Below are 21,624 nucleotides of genomic sequence, written 5' to 3' on the forward strand. Positions count from 1 at the left end.
GATGTGTTGCTAGATTCAGGTAGCCTGGTAACATTGATAAAAGCTGAATTAGTTACTACAGAGGTCTCTGGGAGGAACAGGGTGGCTGTTATTTGTGTGCATGGGGACACCCGAGAGTATCCTGTAACTTCAGTGTTTTTTGAGACCCCCAAAGGTAACCTCTCTCATCAGGTGGGGTTAGTGTCTCACTTACCACATGATGCTATTGTGGGAAGGGATTTTCCAAAATTCTGGGAACTCTGGGATTGTCCTGAGGCCCCCACTGGTGCCCCTATAGACCAGGAAGATGACCAGAATTCCTCTGGGAGTGGTGAGGACTCTCCTGAATTTCCCTTGTTGGTATTGGCGGGGGAAACTCGAGAAACTGGGGGGGAGCCAACATCCTCAGATGAAAACATGCCGTCTGTGGAGTTTTCGGATCTTGAGGTTCACAGGGAAAATTTTGCCACAGAACAGTTAAAAGACCCCACCCTAATAAAGGCACGGGAAAATGTGGTGAAAATAGATGGCGAGTTAGTGAACCCAGATAAGACTTGCACTTACCCGTACTTCACTATGGAAAGGGACCTGCTGTATCGAGTGGCTCAAAGGGCAGAAGAAACCATTGAGCAACTTGTGGTGCCCAAACCTTACAGGAAGTTGGTGTTAGAATTGGCCCATGGGCACATTCTGGGAGGTCATCTGGGGACCGAAAAAAACAGAGAGAGGGTACTGCAGAGATTCTATTGGCCTGGGGTCATGAAGGAAACAGAAAATTATTGTTCCTCCTGCCCTGTGTGTCAGAAGTCGGCACCTATGCCACATTTCCGTAACCCGCTGGTACCTCTTCCTATCATTGAGGTCCCCTTTGAAAGGATCGCAATGGATTTGGTAGGTCCGATAATGAAGTCCGCTAGGGGGCATCAGTACATTTTGGTTATATTGGACTATGCCACCCGATATCCGGAAGCAATTCCTCTTCGAAATACCTCCGCCAAAACCATAGCCAAAGAGCTATCTCTTGTTTTTAGCCGCGTGGGTATTAAAAACAGCCTTATGTAGCCAGCCAGTGTTGTACTCACCAGACTTCTCTAAGGACTTTGTGGTACAAACTGATGCATCAGACGTTGGGTTAGGAGCAGTGTTATCCCAGGTCTGGAACGGGGAAGAGCACCCAGTCATTTACCTCAGCAGGAAGTTGAAGTCCCATGAGGTAAATTACTCCACGATTGAGAAGGAATGTTTAGCAGTGAAGTGGGCTCTAGATTCCCTTCGGTACTATCTGCTAGGTAGGCACTTTGACCTGGTGACTGATCACGCTCCTTTAAAGTGGATGGCTCAAAACAAGGAGACCAATAGAAGGGTAAATAGGTGGTTCCTGGCCCTACAGGAATTTAACTTTACAGTTAAGCATTGCCCTGGTGTTAAAATGGGGAATGTGGATGCTTTGTCTCGGATACATGCGTGTCTGGCTGCTTGTGTTACAACCCCAAGGTTGAAACAAGAGGGGGGGGGGTATGTGGCAGCAGGCAGGTAAAGTCACCTGGTTGTATCCAGGATGGAAAATATGTGTGCCCTAGATTCAGGCTTTATGCAGACTTTTACAATTAGAGGGGAAGAGTTAATGAGCCCAGCTGTAGTAAGTGGGCTCATTAAGACCTCTACAAAAAAAAACAGCATGCATAGGGAGATGCTCCATCCTGGAACCAGTTTTGTGTTGTATAGACTGGGGAGTGTGTCACCTGTACTGTGCGGTGAGTTAACGCCTGTGTGGCAAAACCTTTACAACAAAGGCAGGGACTGGTACAGCACAAGGCTGCACCCAGTTGTTAGACAGGGAGTCTACGCGTGTAGTTAGAGGTCAAGCTGACCAGGATTTATTTTCTTGTTTTATTTTGTTTGGCTGTTATATGTATCACTGCATGTAGCATAAATAAACCGGATCTTTTGTTTTTTTAACCTACACCGCTGTCTGCTGTGCCTGATTTTGTGTTGGGAACCCATCCAGGGGGTCACACACACCCGCTGCCGAGCTAACCCCTCACATTGGATGGAGTGGAGGAAAATCTCTGGGGCAAACTAGAAGGCTAAAGATATGCTCCTGGAATGTTCGGGGGATAAGGGATACATCTAAGAGACAGGCAATCTTTTCTACTGCTGATGCAGAGAGGGTTAAAATAGTCTGTCTGAAGGAAACACACCTTCAGAAGGAGACAATAAGCACATTGAGGCGCAGGAATTACCAGGTGCAATACTACTCTATTTATAACTCCTATTCAAGGGGAGTGAGCATCCTGGTGGATTCAGGGATGTCTTTTCCTGCAGGTAGAGTAAGATAGATGAGAAAGGATGATATGTTTTTATTTTTTGCTCAATAGCTGACAGTTTGTGAATATTGGCTAATGTTTACATCCCCCTGCAATTTGGTATGGAAATTCTGAAAAATTTAATGAAATTTATCATGGATAAACCAGAAATACCTGTGATAGTGGCAGGAGACTTCAATATGACCATCTATAAAAACTTGGACAGGTTTCCATCCAGAGCCCTGGTGGTATATCTTACAGCCCATTCCTCCAGTTTTGTGGAGATACAGGGCTGGTGTATTTCTAGAGGAGGTGGTATCTGGATGTAAGACAGTCCTCTTATTATTCTAAGCCCTTGTACACACGGTCTGAGAATCCATCGGAATGTGTCTTATCGGACCGTGTTGTCGGATAATCCGACTGTGTGTGGTATGCATCGGACTGATTCTGTCGGAATATCCGTCGGACCCAATTTTCCAACATGTTGGAAATATTTTCCTACCAACTGGTTCGATCGGACATACTCCGATCATGTGTAGAGAATTTTGATCGGACCAAGTGCCACGCATGCTCAGATCAAATTCCTACATCAAAGCTATTGGCTACTAGTCCCATCATAACGAAATTACGTCATCACGTTCTGAATGATCGGATTTTTCGACAACTTAGTCCGACCGTGTGTATGCAATAGTTTCGGACAAGATCCGACAGGCAAAATCCGACAGGCAAAATCCGACGGATTTGGTTGTCGAAATATCCGACCGTGTGTACAAGGGCTAAGACACATTCCACCTTATCTATGATAGATCTTGTGCTATGAAATGAAGCGGCTCCAAATATGATGGAAGAGGTACAATACGAACTGAGGGGCCTCTCGCATCACTAACCTGTGGTTTTCTCACAAAAAATAGGGAATAGCTATTCAAGGAGCAACTGGAAAATAAACCCCTTCTGGCTGGAACTGACGGAGAACTCAGGAAAAATAACAGCCAGCCTGGAGGAGTTTATAAATTTAAATACGGAGTCAGCTCCACTGGGAGTGATCAGGGACACCCTGAAGGGTGCCTAGAGGTGATTCAGTTCGCATTGTGCGCTATACAAGTATTTCATTCATTCATTCATTCATTCAAGGCATTGCTTCAAGGTGTACTAATACAACAAATCATTCAAGTTAAGAAACAAACAAGATTAAAAGAGATCACCGCAGGGGAGAGTGCGAGAGATGCTGAGGCCCAGTATGTGGCAGATCCAACGCCACCTTGGAATGGGGAGTGGATGGAGAGACAGGAAGAATATAAGAAGCAGGTCTTGACAAAAGTAGAAAATAAGAGGGTATTCCAAAAACTGAGTAGTGCCAATCCTGGCTTTAATTGCTAAGGCAGACACACCATATTCTATTATACTGGCCATTATGGTTGAGGGAGGTAGAAATACTAGGTCAGTCTTGGAAATAGTGAATGCATTTAAGAATTATTACAAAAATCTGTACAGTACATCATATATAAATGTAGAAGAGGAGATTTTGGATTTCATTAGGGGGTTGAGGATCCCGTTGCTTTCAAAGGAGGACAGAGAGGGCTTGGAGGCCACATTGACATTAGAAGAGCTACAAAAGGCAACAGCCGTCATGGCAAACCAGAAGGCCCTGGGCCTGGATGGCCTTCCAATAGAAATATACAAAGGGTACGGAGGCAAGCTGCTCCCAAAACTTCTGGAGGTGCTCAATTGGGCTGGGGGAGAAGGGAAGTTACCTCCATTTATGACAGAAGCACCAATTATTGTAATGCTAAAGGAAGGGAAGAAACTCTTGAAGTAGCATCATATAGACCAATATCCCTCTTATGTTTCAGATGTAAAATTTTTAGCAAAGGTGTTAGCGACGAGGCTGAATAGAATAATCTCAAAACGTATACACCAGGATCAAACCGGATTTATACCGGATAGAGTGGAAAGTGCAAACATAAGGTGAGCATATTTAAATATCCAGTTACCAACAGGAAACAAGGGGACAAGGGTGCGTCTTATCATTGGATGCTCTTGCAGCCTTCGATAGCCTTGAATAGTTCTACCTTTGGCATGTCCTAGCGGAATTTAAATTTGGCCCTAATTTTGTTGAATGAATTAAAATATTATATGAAGGACCTAGAGCTAAAGTGAGAATAAATGGGGAAAGTTCAGAATGGTTTCAGTTGGCAAGGGGGACGAGACATGACGCCCCTGCTCTTCGCCCTCGCAATAGAGCCACTGGCCATTACTTTGAGATCCTCATTGAAAGTCCAGGGATTTAGGAGGGCGATGGGAGAAGAGAAGGTTGCTATGTATACGGATGACGTGTTGCTGTTTTTGGGGGACACACAGACTTCCCTGGGGGCAGCGATGGATATAGTTAGAGATTTTGGCCAACTTTCCGGTCTGGTAATCAGTTGGGAGAAGTCTGTACTTTTGCCAATAGACTCTCTTATAGAGTCCTTGCCCCAACAGACACCCCAAGTAAGGGTAGTAATCAAATGAAGTACTTAGGTATTAATATATCAAAAGACCCAAGACAATACATAGCTGGTAACTTAGTCCCACTTATGACCAAATTAAAACATAAATGTCGGGCGTGGACCGAGCTTCCCCTCTCGGTAGCTGGCCATTGCAATTTAATTAAAATGGTTTGGATGCCACATATTCTGTATGTGCTACTTAACTCTCCAGTTTGGATCCCAAGGCATTGGTTTAAAAAAATTGGATAGTATTTTTAGAGAGTTCATTTGGAAGAATGGAGTGGCCAGAATGCATTTGTGGGTGATGCAGCTGCCGGGAGAGGAGGGAGGACTATCGTTGCCAAATCCAAGAAATGACTTTTTAGCTGCACAGATGCAGCATATGAGATGGTGTAACTTGTAGGTAGAGAGGGGCGAAGAAGAGGAATGGTGTTGGAAGACACCAGTCATGATACAGCGGTGGAGGCAGTTGAAGCAGACTCCTTTAGCTCCAGGTGTCCCACGGCCCAATTGATGGTAAAAAGTTGTGAAACAATTAAGGCCCTGTTGAGCTATGGAAGTTTCTCCAAATTCTCCCCCATGTGGGATAATAAGAATTTAAAGGAACTTAGGGTGAAAATCGAGGAATGGGAAGGAAACAGCATTCACTGTTTGGCACAACTGTATAGCACTGGCAGATTGAAAACATTTCAGAAGATAAGGGAGGAATATGCAGTCCTAAATAGGTCTTTTTATAGGTACCTGCAGGTTAGACATGTCATGGATGCACAGTTTGGGGGAAGGGCATTGGAGTGGAGTGAGAGGCCCTCTCTTCGAAAGGTGGTTAATGCCAGAACATCTAAAGGGCTGGTTTCTGACATGTATGGGTGCATAAGCAGGGCTGAATTGGAAGGGGACAAGGGACTCCCGATTTGGGCTAAATGGGAGGAGGATATTGGGCGAATAACCAAGGAGCAATGGAGCAGAATATTGGCGAGGGGGGAGGGGAAGATGGAGGAGGAAGTAGGATAGGGGAGGAATGATTTTTTTTGTTTTTGTATTTCTTGTGATGTATAAAATGTAAAATGAAGAATCCATTTCTTTTTTTGTTTCAATAAAAAGTATTTGATAAAAAAAAAAAAAAAAAGAGAGGTACCCCTTACCTGGGTATTACTTTTACAGCATCCTCTACCAGAAGCTAAATTACAAACCTATTATTGCCAAAAAACTAGAGAGTTATACCAATTGTTTGCATTGGTAACTCACATAGAGGGGCAGATTAGCTACATTCAATGTGATGATACTGCCACAAATTTTATAGATTTTTAGGATCTTACCCATTCCTGTCAAACATGTGTACCTTCCCTTTTATCTTTTGTATTGTGATGTGTCGTGTATTATTTTTGAGAATATATATTTTTATGAATAATAGTTTTTTTGAATAAAGCATTAATGTTAAATTTGTATTTAAAATATTACATTCAATTGTCTTCAATATTGGTAATTTATGGTATACCTTATTACTATTAGGCACCGTAATAATCCCCTTTTCCCCAGATCCACATTTTTGATGTGCACCTTCCCTTTTCAAGGAATTTGTTTGGCACGGTGTTCTTATGTACCACTTATTAACCACTTGCCGACCAGCGCACGCTGATGTACGTCGACAGAATGGCATGGGCAGGCAAATGGGCGTACCTGTACGTCCCTTCAAATTTGGCGCCCTGCCATCGGGGAGCGCGCCGCAGGCGGCACGCTCCAGCGCAGATAGGGGACCCCCGTGAGTCCGGTCGCGGGACCCGCGGACTCGATCGTCGCGGGCATACCCGCGATCGTCTCACGGAGCGGCCGAATGGAGAAGTGCCGTTGTAAACAGCATTTCTCCATTCTGCCTAGCAACTAGTGATGTTGATCTCTGCTCCATGTGATTGGAGCAGAGATCAGTGTTCACTAAATTAAAGCCCAACTTCCCCACAGTTAGTAACACTTAACCCCTACACTGCCACCCACTGGTTAACCCCTTCACTGCCAGTGTCATTTACACAGGAATCACTGCATTTATATAGCACTGATTGCTGTATAAATGACAATGGTCCCAAAAATGTGTCAAAAATGTCCGATGTGTCCCCCCACAATGTCGCAGTCACAATAAAAATCGCTGATCGCCGCCATTACTAGTAAAAAAAAAAAAAATAATAAAAAATTATTAATAAAAATGCCATAAAACTATCCCTGTTTTGTAAACGCTATAACTTTTGCGCAAAGCTATCAATAATCACTTATTGTGATTTTTTTGTACCAAAAATATGTAGAAGAATACGTATCGGCCTAAACTGAGGGAAAAAAATGTTTTTTTATATATTTTTGGGGGATATTTATTATAAAAAAAAGTAAAAAATAATGCGTTATTTTCAAAATTGTCGCTCTATTTTTGTTTATAGAGCAAAAAATAAAAAACCCCAGAGGTGATCAAATACCACCAAAAGAAAGCTCTATTTGTGGGAAAAAAAGGACATCAATTTTGTTTGGGAGCCACGTCGCACGACTGCGCAATTGTCAGTTAAAGCGACGCAGTGCCGAATCGCAAAAAGTAGTCCGGTCTTTGACCAGCAAAATGGTCCGGTCTGAAAGTGGTTAAACACAAAAAAGGGCTGGAGGAGTTGGCTTTGTGAATATCAAAGTTTATTATTATGCCTCATTGCTCACCCATTTAATATACTGGTTTCACTCTTCTTCAGAAAACTTGGGTAGACATTGAATCTACCCTTACACAGGCTACAGATCTTACATCATTACTTTTAACCGACCCATGGTCTTCTTTTGACTTTCTACAATTTCCAACTACAGTCAGGGCATCCCTGTTGGCTTGGCATGCAATTGCTCATTGGTCGATGCACGACAAGCACAACATTGAAGTTTTTACTCCAATTTCCTCATTGGAACTTCTATTACATCTGCAGATCTGCAGATCAAGACATGGTGAGAGTCTGGATTTCAATGGGTGAAGGCAGAGATCCTCTGGACTGGACGGCTTAAGTAGGCATAACTGATGATCAGGATATAATCAATAGCTGAGTAACTGTGGAGAGAGATGGGAGCTGGCAATTAGCTGACAGCTGAGCAGCCAGCTCAGAGAAGGAAGGGCTGAGCCCAGCCCCGACACTTAGTAACTAATTAAAATATTTCTCTTACTGAGTACTTTCTGCGTATGCGTATTTCATATTTTCTGAATGTAACCCCCAATGTATATCCATCCCCACACGTGGCGGTTCTATACTGATCCATTACTTCACACCAAGGGAGTTTCATTGTTTTACTCTCTCTTCCAACGTAAGGTGAACTTTCACAAATATCAACATTTGGAGTTGGATTTACATTCTACTTTCTTAGACTACCAATGGTTAAGAGCATTACTTTATTTTTTATACTGCTACCCCATAAACTAACCAGAAAAAATCACCTCCCAGTGGAATCTCACTCCGTCTGTACAGACTTGCAAAATTTCCCCCTACTCATTCCTCTCTCTGTTGGAGGGATTGTAGTCAATATTTTCAATATTCTTTGGAGTTGTAAAAGTCTGAATAGTTTCTAGCGTCAAACTTTTCAAATGTTATCTAAAATGACTGGTATACTGACCACTCCTGATCCATCCCTGGACAACAGTAACGTGTTTGCTCTTGGCAGCTAAATCATTTTCTTGCCAGATTATGGAAGACGGATCTTGCACCCGATATCAGGGAACTCATTCCCACAGTTAAGCTCCATTATGCATATGAAAAAATTGCTTACTATTGGAGCTTACTCCCTAGATTTGAACAGGCATTGAAATTTTCGGTTGATTGAATATCTTCTTGATATAGACTGATATATGATATATGGATGTTACCATGTGATTCTTCTAGCTTGTTTGTTTTTGTTTGTTTCTTTGTTTTTTGAGGCTTTCCTTTTTCAGACTACTATTGATCAAGCGCCCTCTGGGGCTCCACTCAAAATACTCTAAATTGTTGAGTGCCTTTCTTTCTTTTTCAAACAAAATAAAAATGTAATTGATGCAAAAAAAAAATAATAATAATAATAATAATAATAATAAATTCCACAAAATGAACTGAATTCTTTTTTTTTTTTTCTAATAAAATAATAATATTAATAATAATAATAATAATAATAATAATAATAATAATAATAATAATAATAATAATAATAAGCATTATCATCACTATTTATTATTATTATTATTATTATTATTATTATTATTATTATTATTATTATTATTATTATTATTATTATACTGCAGAGTAATAATAATAATAATAATAAAAATAATAAACCTAATAATAATGTATCTAAATAATACATGTTTTTTTAAGTATTATTCAATAATAATAATAACAATAACAATAACAATAAGTATTATCATCATTATTTACTATTATTATTATTATTATTATTATTATTATTATTATTATTATTATTATTATTATTATTATACTGCAGAGTAATAATAATAATAATAATAATAATAATAAACCTAATAATAATGTATCTAAATAATACATGTTTTTTGTTATTATTATTCAATAAAAAATAATAATAACAATAACAAGTATTATCATCATTATTTACTTTTATTATTATTATTATTATTATTATTATTATTATTATTATTATTATTATTATTATTCTGCAGAGTAATAATAATAATAATAATAATAATAATAATAATAATAATAAAAATAAACCTAATAATAATGTATCTAAATAATACATGTTTTTGTTATTATTATTATTCAATAAAAATAATAATAACAATAACAAGTATTATCATCATTATTTACTTTTATTATTATTATTATTATTATTATTATTATTATTATTATTATTATTATACTGCAGAGTAATAATAATAATAAAAATAATAAAGCTAATAATAATGTATCTAATTAATACATGTTTTTTTAATTATTATTTAATAAAAAAAAAAAAATAATAATAATAATAATAATTATTATTATTATAATTATGTACTTTTATTATTATTATTATTATTATTATTGAATAATAATAAAAAATATGTATTATTTAGATACATTATTATTAGGTTTATTATTTTTATTATTATTATTATTATTATTATTACTCTGTAGTATATTGAAGGCTGGTTGCATATATTCAGTACATGGCATTATAGCAAAGAAATTGATTACATTTGTCTTTGTTTTCTTTCTTTCAGCAACATTTTTTTTTTTTTTTAGGTTTTATTAGGTTTATTAGTATTATTATTCGTTTTATTATTCTGCAGTATAATGGTGGCTGGTTACATATATGCAGTACATTGCATTATAACAATGCAATTGATTACATTTTTCTACGTTTTTTTTCTTTACGCTACAATTTCTTTGTCTGCTTAATTAAAGTCTCTCTTATTATTATTAGAATATACTCATCTGGGGGATCGTGAATTATGAGTTGTTTCCTGGGAATTCCTGCTCTGTGGAGGCGCATTACACCGTGTTATTTCACAGATCCTGAAGGTATATCTACACACACAGACCTGCACTTGTTCATTGTTTCCTACAGTAACTGAAGCACGTTTTATGCCACTTGAAGAATAGATCATTTTAATTTTTTTTTTTTTAACAAGATATTGTCTCCTTTATATTTTTTATTTTCTACTTCTTAATTTCACAAAAAAGGTGTCATAGTTTTGTTTTTAATGTTTGATACAAGATATACTGTATATGCATCTCTGAACAATTCCTCTAAAAAAAGGACAAAAATGAACCGGCTTGTCTAAGGTTTGTATATAAAGAGCCATTTTCTGTCCTGCTGTGGTCAGACTCAAATTTTCTTCTCCGGCTGCTAAATCCAAATTTCACATTATTCACACCTTTAAAAAATACACACACCTCACTTTTTAAACCTCATTAAGGTCTGTGCAAAAAAAAAAAAAAAAATCTATTTTCTGAAAGCGGAGAAAACCTCCAGGATTAGAGGAAACTATTCTTGTTTCTTTTTTTTTTTTTTTCTTCTTTTTATTTTTTTAGACTTATCAAAAGTGAGGCAACCTTTTTTTGATAAAAAATGGCATCAATTACATTGTTTTCACGCACAATTTGATAATAAATACAACATTCCTTCCACATTTAAACATAGTTCCTGCATCCGAATTCAAAACTGAAATATTAAATATTTGAAATTTTAAAGGAGGAGACTTATGCTGAAAATGTTCTTAGTTAGTTTTTAAACCTCATTAAGGTCTGTGCAAAAAAAAAAAAAAAAAAATCTATTTTCTGAAAGCAGAGAAAACCTCCAGGATTAGAGGAAACTATTCTTGTTTTTTTTTTGTTTTGTTTTTTTCGCTACAATAATATCAAAGATGAGGCAACCTTTTTCGATAAAAAAAATAAAAAGTGCATCAATTACATTGTTTTCACACACAACTTGATAATAAGTACATCCTTCCTTCTACATTTAAAAATAATAGCTCCTGCATCAAAATTCAAAGCTGAGAGATTAAATATTTGAAATTCTAAAGAGAAGATTTATGCTGATTTTTTTCTTTTTTTTTTTTTTTTACAAAGGTTTTTGATTTTTTTTCTTAGTTAGTAACTTAGCAGGAAACACAAATACCCCATAACTTTATTACAACAGGTAGCAGGGTTACTTATACTGCACTGATCACTGGCGCTTTATTTATTTATTTATTTATTTTATTTTTTTTTGCGCTTTATGTACTTTTTTTATTATGGGTTTATTTTTTATGTTTATGTGTTAATGTTTATATGTTTCATGCATCATGCATTTTTCCTGTCACATTTGTTTTTTGCTTGTCTTTTTTTTGTTTTTTGTTTGTTTTTCATTTGTTTTTTGCATATTTTTTTTTTTTTTTACTACCACATGGTGCATCACATATTTTTTTTTTTATGTGCAAAGAATTTCTGATCCTCATATGCACCAATGGATACAATAACATGACTTCAGCAGTCAGCTGCCGCAATGCTGTGCTTTTTTTTAAAGTGTATCAGCCAAGTAACCAATTTTACACATTTCCAAGTAGTTGTTTACTAAATCAATGGTGTTGACCAGGACCAAATGTTTCAAACTGATTTTCTTGTGTTTTAAAATTGTTAGAGCCAGCAGACTAATATGCGATGTTTAAAAAAAAAAAAAAAAAAAGACCATAATGGCATGTATGCTTTGTCATTTGTGATTTAACCATTCCATTGTATAAGATTGTAGCTACTACCCTGTTTCCCCCAAAATAAGACCTAGCGTGATTGTCGGTGATGGCTGCAATATAAGTCCTACCCCCCAAATAAGCCCTAGTTAAAGTCCTTGTAGGTCTTATTTTCAGGGTAGGGCTTATTTTCGGGGAAACAGGGTAGTAGTTGCTCACATTCAACTTGATTGTTCTATAATCTTAATTTTTTATTTTTTTTGTAGGTTCTCCAAGCCACTTTATTTAGTAATTTACGGGGTATTATTATTATTGGAAGTAGGTTTGCAAATATATTTATGATTTACACATAAAAAAATGTACTGCGAATTGTGTAAATTTTCCCGTAGCTGATGTGTAAAGATATCTCATATGCTAACTAGGTCTTTGTTTTGATCAACTTTGTGACCAGCTGGGCTTTGAAATAAGTTTGTTCTCAGAGTCATTTGCTATTTTTTTTTTTTTATTATAGATACTTTAACCACTTCACCACCGGGCACCTAAACCCCCTTTCTAACCAGACCAATTTTCAGCTTTTCAGCGCTCTCACATTTTGAATGACAATTACTCAGTCATGCAACACTGTACCCATATGAAATGTTTGTCCTTTTTTTAAAACAAATATAGCTTTCTTTTAATGGCATTTAATCACCTCTGGGGTTTTTATTTTATTTTTTTTTGTTCCAAACATTTATTGAAAATTGTAAGAGAAAGCAACAAAGCAGGTTACAGAGATATAATGTACCAAATACAAGGATGGGGTTTTTTTTTTTTTTTTGCGCTATAAAAGAAAAAAGACCGAAAAGTCTGTAAAAAAAAAATGCATTTTTCTTAGTTTCCGTTATAAAAATTCGCAAATTAGTATTTTTTCTTCATACATTTTGGCCAAATTGCTACTTTTTTTGGTAAAAATAACCCAAATTGGTGTATATTATTTGGTCTTTGTGAAAGTTATAGAGTCCACAAGCTATGGTGCCAATCTCTGAAAATTGATCTCACCTGATGTACCGATGTGCCTATTTCATTTCTTGAGAACCTAACAAGCCAGGAAAGTACAACTTTCCCCCAAATGACCCCCTTTTTGGAAAGTAGACATTCCAAAGTATTTAGTAAGAGGCATGGTGAGTTTTTTGAAGTTGTAATTTTTTCCCACAATTCTTTGCAAAATCAAGATTTTTTTTTCTTTTTTTTTTCACAAAATTGTTATATTATCAGGTTATTTCTCACACACAGCATATGCATACCACAAATTACACCCCAAAACACATTCTAACCCTTCTTGTGAGTATGGTGATACCACATGTGTGAGACCTTTACACAGTGTGGCCACATATAGAGGCCCAACATGCAGGGAGCGCCATCAGGCGTTCTTGGAGCATAAATTACAAATATAATTTTGTGACTAACTCTTGCAATTTTGAAGGCCCTGGAGCACCAGGACCATGGAAACGCCCCAAAAATGACCCCATTTTGGAAAGAAAACACCCCAACGTATAATCTATGAGGCATAATGAGTCTTTTGAACATGTCGTTTTTTCTGGAATATGTGGAAAGAAAATGCTTTTTTGTTACACAAAGTTGTCCATTTATACAATATTTCTAACACATAGCATATACATACCAAAAAAGGCACCCAAAACAGATTCTCCTACTCCTCCTAAGTATGGAAATATCACATGTGTGAGACTTTTACACAGCCTGGCCACCTAGAGAGGCCCAACATGCAGGGAGCGCCATCGGGTGTTCTAGGGACATAGGATTCAAACCTAATTTGACTACCTATTATACCTTTGTGAGGCACCCTAGTGGCATGGATGTGGCATGGATGAGAACTGATGTGGCATGGATGAGCATGAATGGGGATGGATGAGCCATGGAGGAGAATGGCTGAGTATGGATGGGATGACTGAGCATGAATGAGTACAGCTGAGTGCAGCCAAGTACGGCTGGGTATGGCTGGGTATTGCTAGGTATGGCTGAGTATGGCTGAGTATGGATGGGAGTGGATGGGAGTGGATGAGCATGGATGGATGGATGAGTATTGCTGAGTATGAATGGATGGATGAGCATGGAAGAGTATTGCTGATTAGGGATGGATGGCTGAATATGGATGGATGAGTTTTGCTGAGTACAGATGGATGGAGGAGCATGGATGGATGGATGAGTCTTGATGTTTATGGATGGATGGCTGAGTATGGATGGCTGGCTGAGCATGGATGGCTGGCTGAACATGGATGATTGGATGGCTGGTTGTGCATGGGGCAGCTGGCTGAGTATGGATGGATGGATGGCTGGCTGGCTGAATGGCTGGAGTGGGCACTGCAGCAGTATCTGATCGCTCCCCTCTCCCCTCTCTGTACCGATCTGTACAGAGAGGGGAGAGAGGTACCGGACGTGACGCTGGTTTGTTTACAAGTGATCACTCAGATATTTGACAGAGCAATCATGTGGTAAACGGCCGCTATCCACAGCCATTTATCATGATCCTCCAGACCCAGTGGTCACGGATGTTCCTGGGTGCGTTATTTCCCTGCTCTTCCTGAGAAACATTGTGACCGCTGCTTTGTCCCAGAGAGTCTCCGTACTCCAGACTTACCATTCTCCCAAGGCTTCTGGCCACCCTGGGAAGAATCAACTCTTTTGGGTAATTTCCCAACAATTCTGGTGGCCTAGTCTACGTGCTGATGTAACCGCCTTCGTAGCTGCCTGTTCCGTGTGTGCTCAGAGTAAGACTCCACAAAACCTTCCAGTGGGCCTCCTACAACCCATACCCAATAGAAAGGAGGCCCTGGACTCACCTGTCTATGGATTTCATTGTGGATTTACCCAACTCCCAGGACAACACTGTTATTATTATGGTGGTTGACCGGTTCACCAAAATGTCTCATTGTATTCCACTTAAGAAGTTGCCCACTTCTAAGGAGCGGGCTTCCGTTTTTGTTTACATGGGCTACCCAAAGTGATTGTCTCAGACAGGGGTAGTCAGTTTGTGTCCCGATTCTGGCAAGCCTTTTGTGCACAGTTTGGAATTCAGCTTGCTTTCTCCTCTGCAGATCACCCACAGCCTAATGGGGCCGCAGAACAAGCCAATCAGTCCTTGGAGCAATTCCTACATTGCTATATTTCTGACCATCATAACAACTGGTCAGACCTATTACCATGGGTGGAGTTCGTTCACAATAGTGCCTTGAATTCTGTTTCCCGATTGTCCCTGTTTATGGCGAACTATGGTTTCCAACCTTTCATATTGCCTGACTCATTTGTTCTGCAGAGTATTTCTGCATTAAAGGAGCATCTCCGTGGACTTTGTTTCACTTAGACACAAGTCCAGGAGGCTTTGCGACATGCTAATGATAGGTACAGACTCCGTGCTGACAGCAGATGCCTGCCTGCGCCTTCCTACCAGATTGGGGATAGGGTCTGGCTGTCATCTGGCAACCTCTAACTTTGTGTTTCCTCTCTGAGGTTCGCTCCTCAGTTTATTTGGCCTTTCTGTACTCTTTGCAGGATTAACTCCTTACTCATCAGACCTTCCTTCTAATATGCGTATTTCAAATGTATTTCATGTCTCCTTATTAAAACCTTTGGTCTGCAACTGCTTTACCCTCTCAGTGCCTCGTCCTCACCCTGTACAGGCTGAGAACCATGAGGAGTATGAAGTACAGTCCATTGTTGACTCCCGTAGGTTCCATGGGTTCATACAGTACCTGGTGCATTGGAAAGGGTACGGTCCGGAGGAACGCTCTTGGGTCTCATCCTCGGTCGTACATGCCACTGTCCTCCTCCATGATTTCCATAGATGTTTTCCTTTCAAGCCTGGTGGTCCTCCGAGGGGGAGGGGTCATTGAGGAGGGAGTGCTGTCAGGGCTGGGCTCAGCCCTTCCTTTTCTTTGCTGGCCACTCAGCCTTCGGCTAATTGCCAGCTCCTATCCCTCCACAGTGACTCCCCTGTTGATGACATCCTGCTTGTCAATGCTGCCTACTTTCACATCTCTAGAAACACTCTACTGTGTTCCTGTTAAAGACTTGCTTGGCTGACATTCCTTCTGGCTCCAGATCCTGCTTGCTGTTCAACTACGCTGTTCTCTGGCTCCCTGACGTTTTGGCTTGTCTGACTCGCCATTCCGGTTCCTGAAATCTGGCTATGTTTTGACTACGTTTACTCTGTTTACCTTTTTTTATTATTATTAAACAAGTGCAATTTAACTGCACTTCTGTCTCAGTCTGATTCATGGTTCCTGACAGTTTGACCATGGGCCTTGCTATGTGGCAGCCCGAGTGTGAGTGTTGTGAGGGCGGAGGTTATTATGCATTTTTGTCTAGGAACCCTTGCCTATCACTTATGAAGCTTACCTAGCTACTCCTCCGTACATTTTTCCTTATTGGTTACCATTGTGCTTCCCTACTACTTTTTTGCTCATGCATGGGGATTTCCCCATTATTGAACTCCTACTGGTACACAGCATAATCTAGGCTTTTATTTTAAATAACTCTCGGGAATTAATGACTACAATATATACTTTTATATGGCTATGTGTGAAGTGAAGGTAAACCATGTGAAGTACGATTCCACGCATCCCAAATTTTGTTAAAATTCAGGAAAGTGTCATCTGATTGACCTGGGAGGTGCTTCATTTCCCTAACATCTCCAATAGCACTCAGTAGTTGAGGGATAGAAGGCGCATTAGCGCAAAGCCAGGGTAAAGAAATAGCTCTTCTAGCAGCAGTTATAATAAGTATTAACAATTTCTTGGAATGTTTGGCAATACCAGAGAAGGGTAGGTGTAATAAAAAAAAAATGGAGAGGATCAGGAGGGGAGGAAAAATGTAAAGAATGTCAGATTCCCAGAAGGGCTGGATGTGGGGGCATCGGCAACAGATGTGATATAGGGAACCCAAGTCATCATTACATCTCCAGCAGGTCTGTGGCCAGGTTGGGTTGTGAAAAAGGAATACTTCAGGGGTTTTATTCCAAAAGTATTTGACAGTTTTAGTAGTCTCTCTCTGCACGACCTAGTATGAGGATTTGCGTTGAAGTCCCATGTTCTTTCTCAGTTTTTAAGGGAAATTGGGCAACCTGAGATACAAACCTATGTTTTGCATAAAATAATGAGAATCATAATGAAAATGACCCTGTCATGTAATTAAACCTGCCAACAAGTCACACAATTGTGAAGAAGAACAAGAATTCTTACCTCTCCTGCCTTCTTCTTAAACTGACATATCTAGAGTGTCAAATCCCTGTGTCCAGCAATGCCCTCAATGTTTCCACCCACCAACCTCTACATCAGTACTCTGTCCTTCGGTAATGTATGGGCCACGAGGAGGAACCACAGGGTACAGAGGAGGACTGGGAATTGTCTAGTGATGATGATATTTCAAGCAGCTGTACCTCCATGTAGTGGCCATAACCTGTTGCAGGGCGGCCTTGACTTAATGGGCTTACTGGTTACCTTCTCTCGGCCTGCTCCTCCACTTCTAGAGGTTCCCAGGGTTGATACCCAATGACTTGTACACTGACACAGATGAAGTCCTTTCAAAAAGGTTTTATTCTGCAGTAGAACTTCCAATTAACATAGTCTCTTAGGCAACAGAGGGCACGGGTGAAGAACTCAGGCACCTTGAACTGCAGGTCTAGAAAAGTCTCTATTTCCACCCTGAGAGTAGCCACTCACAGCTGGGTACTTCAAAGCTGAACAGATCTCTAGCCAGAGATCATGGCAGTCAGCACGGTGACTCAAACTTGAAGAAACAACTTAAGGGCAAACAGGAACCTTTTTCCTCCATACCTGGAACGTTTCCAGTCTCCTTTATGGTACTGGAAAAGTGTGAATTTGTCAATGTCCTTCTCAACTCAGTAACCAGGCACTTCTCAGGATGCCACTTGCCGGCCCTCCTCACTTCCACGAGCCTTCCACACCTCCTCACTTCCACGAGCTGTGGTGTCCCTCCAAGCCAAGAGCACACCCGGACACTTTGAATCCACCCTCAGTTACTGCGCCTCAGACCAGCAGGTTCTGAGACTCGGGAACGGACGGATCCCTACCCCATACCAAGCAGGTCTATCAGGGGCCACTGACAGAAACATGTTGCGGGGTGTCGAACACCCTGTGACCGTGACCCCTCACGGGGCTACCCCGGTCCTGGAAACAGACCAGACCACACGGGTCTCTTGCACAACTCCGGAACCCCGAACACGTGACCCAAACCCCTTTAAGTACCCCTTCCCAGACTCCTCAGCGGGCCCCGGTACTCCCACTGATTGGCTCAGAGAAGGCCGATACCCAAACATCCAACCAGACTTGGTTCTAGCCTGTCATGTGTACTTCACCGTCCACATGACCAGGCAGCACTTCCAAACACAGCCTGGCCACACTGGTGTTAAGGCCCACCTACACATTTAACCCTCAGAACCTTTACTGTTCTAAGGCCAAAAAACTAAATTTACAGGCGTGTGACATTTGATCCCAAAATGTCATCCGCTACAGCCATAAAAAAGCAGGTGGGGGAAAGGTAAAAATGAGCTCTCTTGTTTATGGGGATGGGGGGGGGGGGGTTGTTTCTTATTATTTTAATGTCAAGGTGAACCCAAGGTCATTTACATTTGTCTGACTTTACCCCACCTCATCTCATTAGCTGGTCAATAATTTAGTTAGTTTTTGGAACAAGCACAATATTATTTCTTTCTTTCTGGGGATCAGACCCCCTTGAGTGGTACGGCAAGAAACTCTTCATGAAACTGTAAGTTCAATTTGCCTGTATTTCTTATTTATTGACAGCATGGACCAATTTACCCATCAACACTTGCCAGAGGTTCAGAACAAATCATCGATTAATAACGTCTTTATTGTTGGGTTGAGGATCCACCAAAACTACAGACTTGTCCTCTTCACCCTATTCATGGTCACCTATGTCGTGACTCTGACTTGCAACCTCATGATCATCTTATTAGTGTTCATCACAAAACTTTCACAGTCTCCTATGTATGTGCTCCTCTCCAATCTGTCACTGTCGGAAATTCTGTTCACCAGCAATATTATTCCTCCCATGCTCTACATCCTATTTAGAAATGGGGCATTGTTTTCCCTCGCTGGCTGTTTCATGCAATTTTTCCTATTTGGTATATTTGCGGTGACAGAGAGTTTCCTCCTCTCTGCAATGTCCTACGATAGATTTTTGGCCATCTGCAAACCTCTTCATTACACACTGATTATGAGCCCAAGGTTCTGTGTTTGTCTGATCCTTATCTGCTGGGCTTTGGCATTCCTGATTATGACAATCACTTTAAGTGTATTGAACACTTTGTATTTCTGTAAAGACAATATTATTGATCATTTTTATTGTGACTTTCTACCAATAGTAAAGCTGTCTTGTTCCAATTTTGCCACCGTTAAAATGGTTGTGTCTTTCCTTTCATCCTCAGCCTCTGTGCTTCCTTTCCTCATAATCATCGCTACTTATGTTTTCATCATCAGAGCCATTACTAGGATCTCATCAGTCCAAGGCAAAGAGAAAGCCTTCTCCACCTGCAGTTCCCACCTAGGAGTTGTCTCCATCTATTACACCACCTTGATTATGGTCTATGTGGTTTCACCTGGAAATTTTGTAATGGTGAACAAAGTTCTATCACTGCTTTATACGGTGATCACCCCACTAGCCAATCCTTTTATATACACCCTGAGGAACAAGGATATCAAGGCAGCTATAAGGCAAAACGTGACAACCAAATCAAGACCCTAAAAATAAATCTTTTTTTTATGTTTTCACACATTTTTAAAATCTCAATTTTAAGCTAATTACTTAAAACACCCAAAAGATGATATACTTTCTGAAAGAAGGGGTCCTGTAGAATAACTGCACTACACAAGTCCATTAAACGGGACCAGACAGCTCTACAGCTACCTGATGATCACTGATGCAAAAGCTGGTTTGTAAAACGAGCTGGGAGCTGGTTTTACAAAAGAGACTCAAGCTCATGGCTGATGTTTTGGCCTTTAGCAAAATTAGCAAAAAAAAAAAAACGCACATACCCCAATGACAGTCATTGGGGAGACATAGGGGTTACTTATGGTAAAAAGGGGTAATACTAAAGCAATGTCTAATCAAAAATATATTTTATTGATATCAAACAATAAAACTACAAAGTACAATACTTCTACTCAGATTACAGGCGGTGCGTGACGTCGAATGCGGAAGGCCCTGCCGTAATGGGATGATGAGCTATTTCAAGTGCAGCGTGCTACCCCTGGGAACGAAGGACTAAGTGGCCCATATCCACTCCACCACGGATTGTAATCTGGAGACATCACCCTCAGAGACACCTGAGTGATCAGGAATCTCGGAAGGTGCATATGGTCTATGGCAAGGGTCGTCAAACTACGGCCCTCCAGTTGTTCAGAAACTACAATTCCCATGATGCCTAGTCATGTCTGTGAATGTCAAAGTTTTACAATGCCTCATGGGATGCGTAGTTCCACAACAGCTGGAGGGCCATTGTTTGAGGATTCCTGGTCTATGGGAACGATAATCTACCAACCGGGTTAGGGTATACCTTACAGCCATCAGATGTCCACGTTACATTTATATAGGGGACAGATGGAAGGGTATACACCTGTGAATATTAACTAAGCGCATCCGCTGCCAACAGGAGGAAGTATTGTCCCTGATTCAAGAAGTCGTTCCACTTTTCAGTGTGACCAAATCTGCATTTACTGTGACCATTGATAGCAAATTTATTGCTGCATGTGCTTTACCATGCTCACTTATAAATGCATGAATGGCAGATCCTCAGATGGTGGAATGCAATGATGTTATACCATCTTATTCAATGGAAAATGACAATACAGCTGTGAAATGGGATGTCAAAAGACCTCAGGGACATTCACATCTTTCCTATCACCATAGTCCTTGGCATTAATTTGTGATATATATATATACAGCTTCCATCTCGCTGTATAGGAGGTCCAACCTTCCTTCCACTTCAAGCATCTTGAGTGCCTCTACTATCCACGAACCAGTGTGGTGTATCACACTCCACTCATTGCTTGTAGTGGATATTCCCATCCACCAGCAGTTCCCCATCCCCTGGGCAATGTGCAGATCAGATGTCATACTATTATACACTTATAACCAGTTCGAATAACTCCATGCATGTGATAATTTTCACATAACATCATATCTGTGCATCGTGATTAGGTGTCCGGGCATCCATTCTTTTAAGATGTGTATGTGTTGTCAGGTCACATGTCTGTCTGTGTCTGATGTCCAATGTATATGCACTTTACAATAGTGCTGTTCCACAATCCAATGGCACTGTGAAGCTATTAATCGGAGTAGAAGTATTGTACTTTGTGGTTTTATTGTTTGATATCAATAAAATATCTTTTGGATTAGACATTGCTCCAGTATTGCCCTTTGTTACCATAAATAACACCTATAAATAAGCATAAGTAACCCCTATGTCTCCCCAATGACTGCCATTGGGGCATATGTGTTTTTTTTTGCTATAGTTTCTAGACTATAGTGACAACACCTCCATATGGTGAACGGTTAGGGAGTATCTTCTAACTTTATAGTGGACTTTTGCTATACCCATTACTTTTGTTTTGGTTGATGTACATTAGCAAAGTCAAACCACTTGGAATCTTGAGTGGAC

The 21,624-nt window shown here is 39.9% G+C and overlaps 1 protein-coding gene across 1 annotated transcript; it reads left to right on the plus strand.

Moving 5' to 3' along the window:
* The first annotated feature begins 10,312 nt into the window (after nt 1-10,312).
* LOC144000363 (olfactory receptor 1E16-like) lies at nt 10,313-21,293 on the plus strand. Its single transcript, XM_077494157.1, has 2 exons — nt 10,313-10,548; nt 18,749-21,293. Exon 2 carries the CDS (start codon nt 18,750-18,752, stop codon nt 19,707-19,709), a length of 960 nt encoding a protein of 319 aa, XP_077350283.1. The 5' UTR covers nt 10,313-10,548; nt 18,749; the 3' UTR covers nt 19,710-21,293.
* Nucleotides 21,294-21,624: the final 331 nt, after the last annotated feature.

This window comes from Lithobates pipiens, unplaced genomic scaffold (assembly GCF_037356315.1).
Source record: "Lithobates pipiens isolate NorthernLeopardFrog02 unplaced genomic scaffold, aLitPip1_a1.2 Scaffold_22, whole genome shotgun sequence".
Classification (NCBI taxonomy): domain Eukaryota; kingdom Metazoa; phylum Chordata; class Amphibia; order Anura; family Ranidae; genus Lithobates; species Lithobates pipiens.

What these genes read in the sequence shown, in the direction of transcription:
- LOC144000363 (XM_077494157.1), top strand. Translation starts at nt 18,750, where the DNA reads ATGGACCAATTTACCCATCAACACTTGCCAGAGGTTCAGAACAAATCA.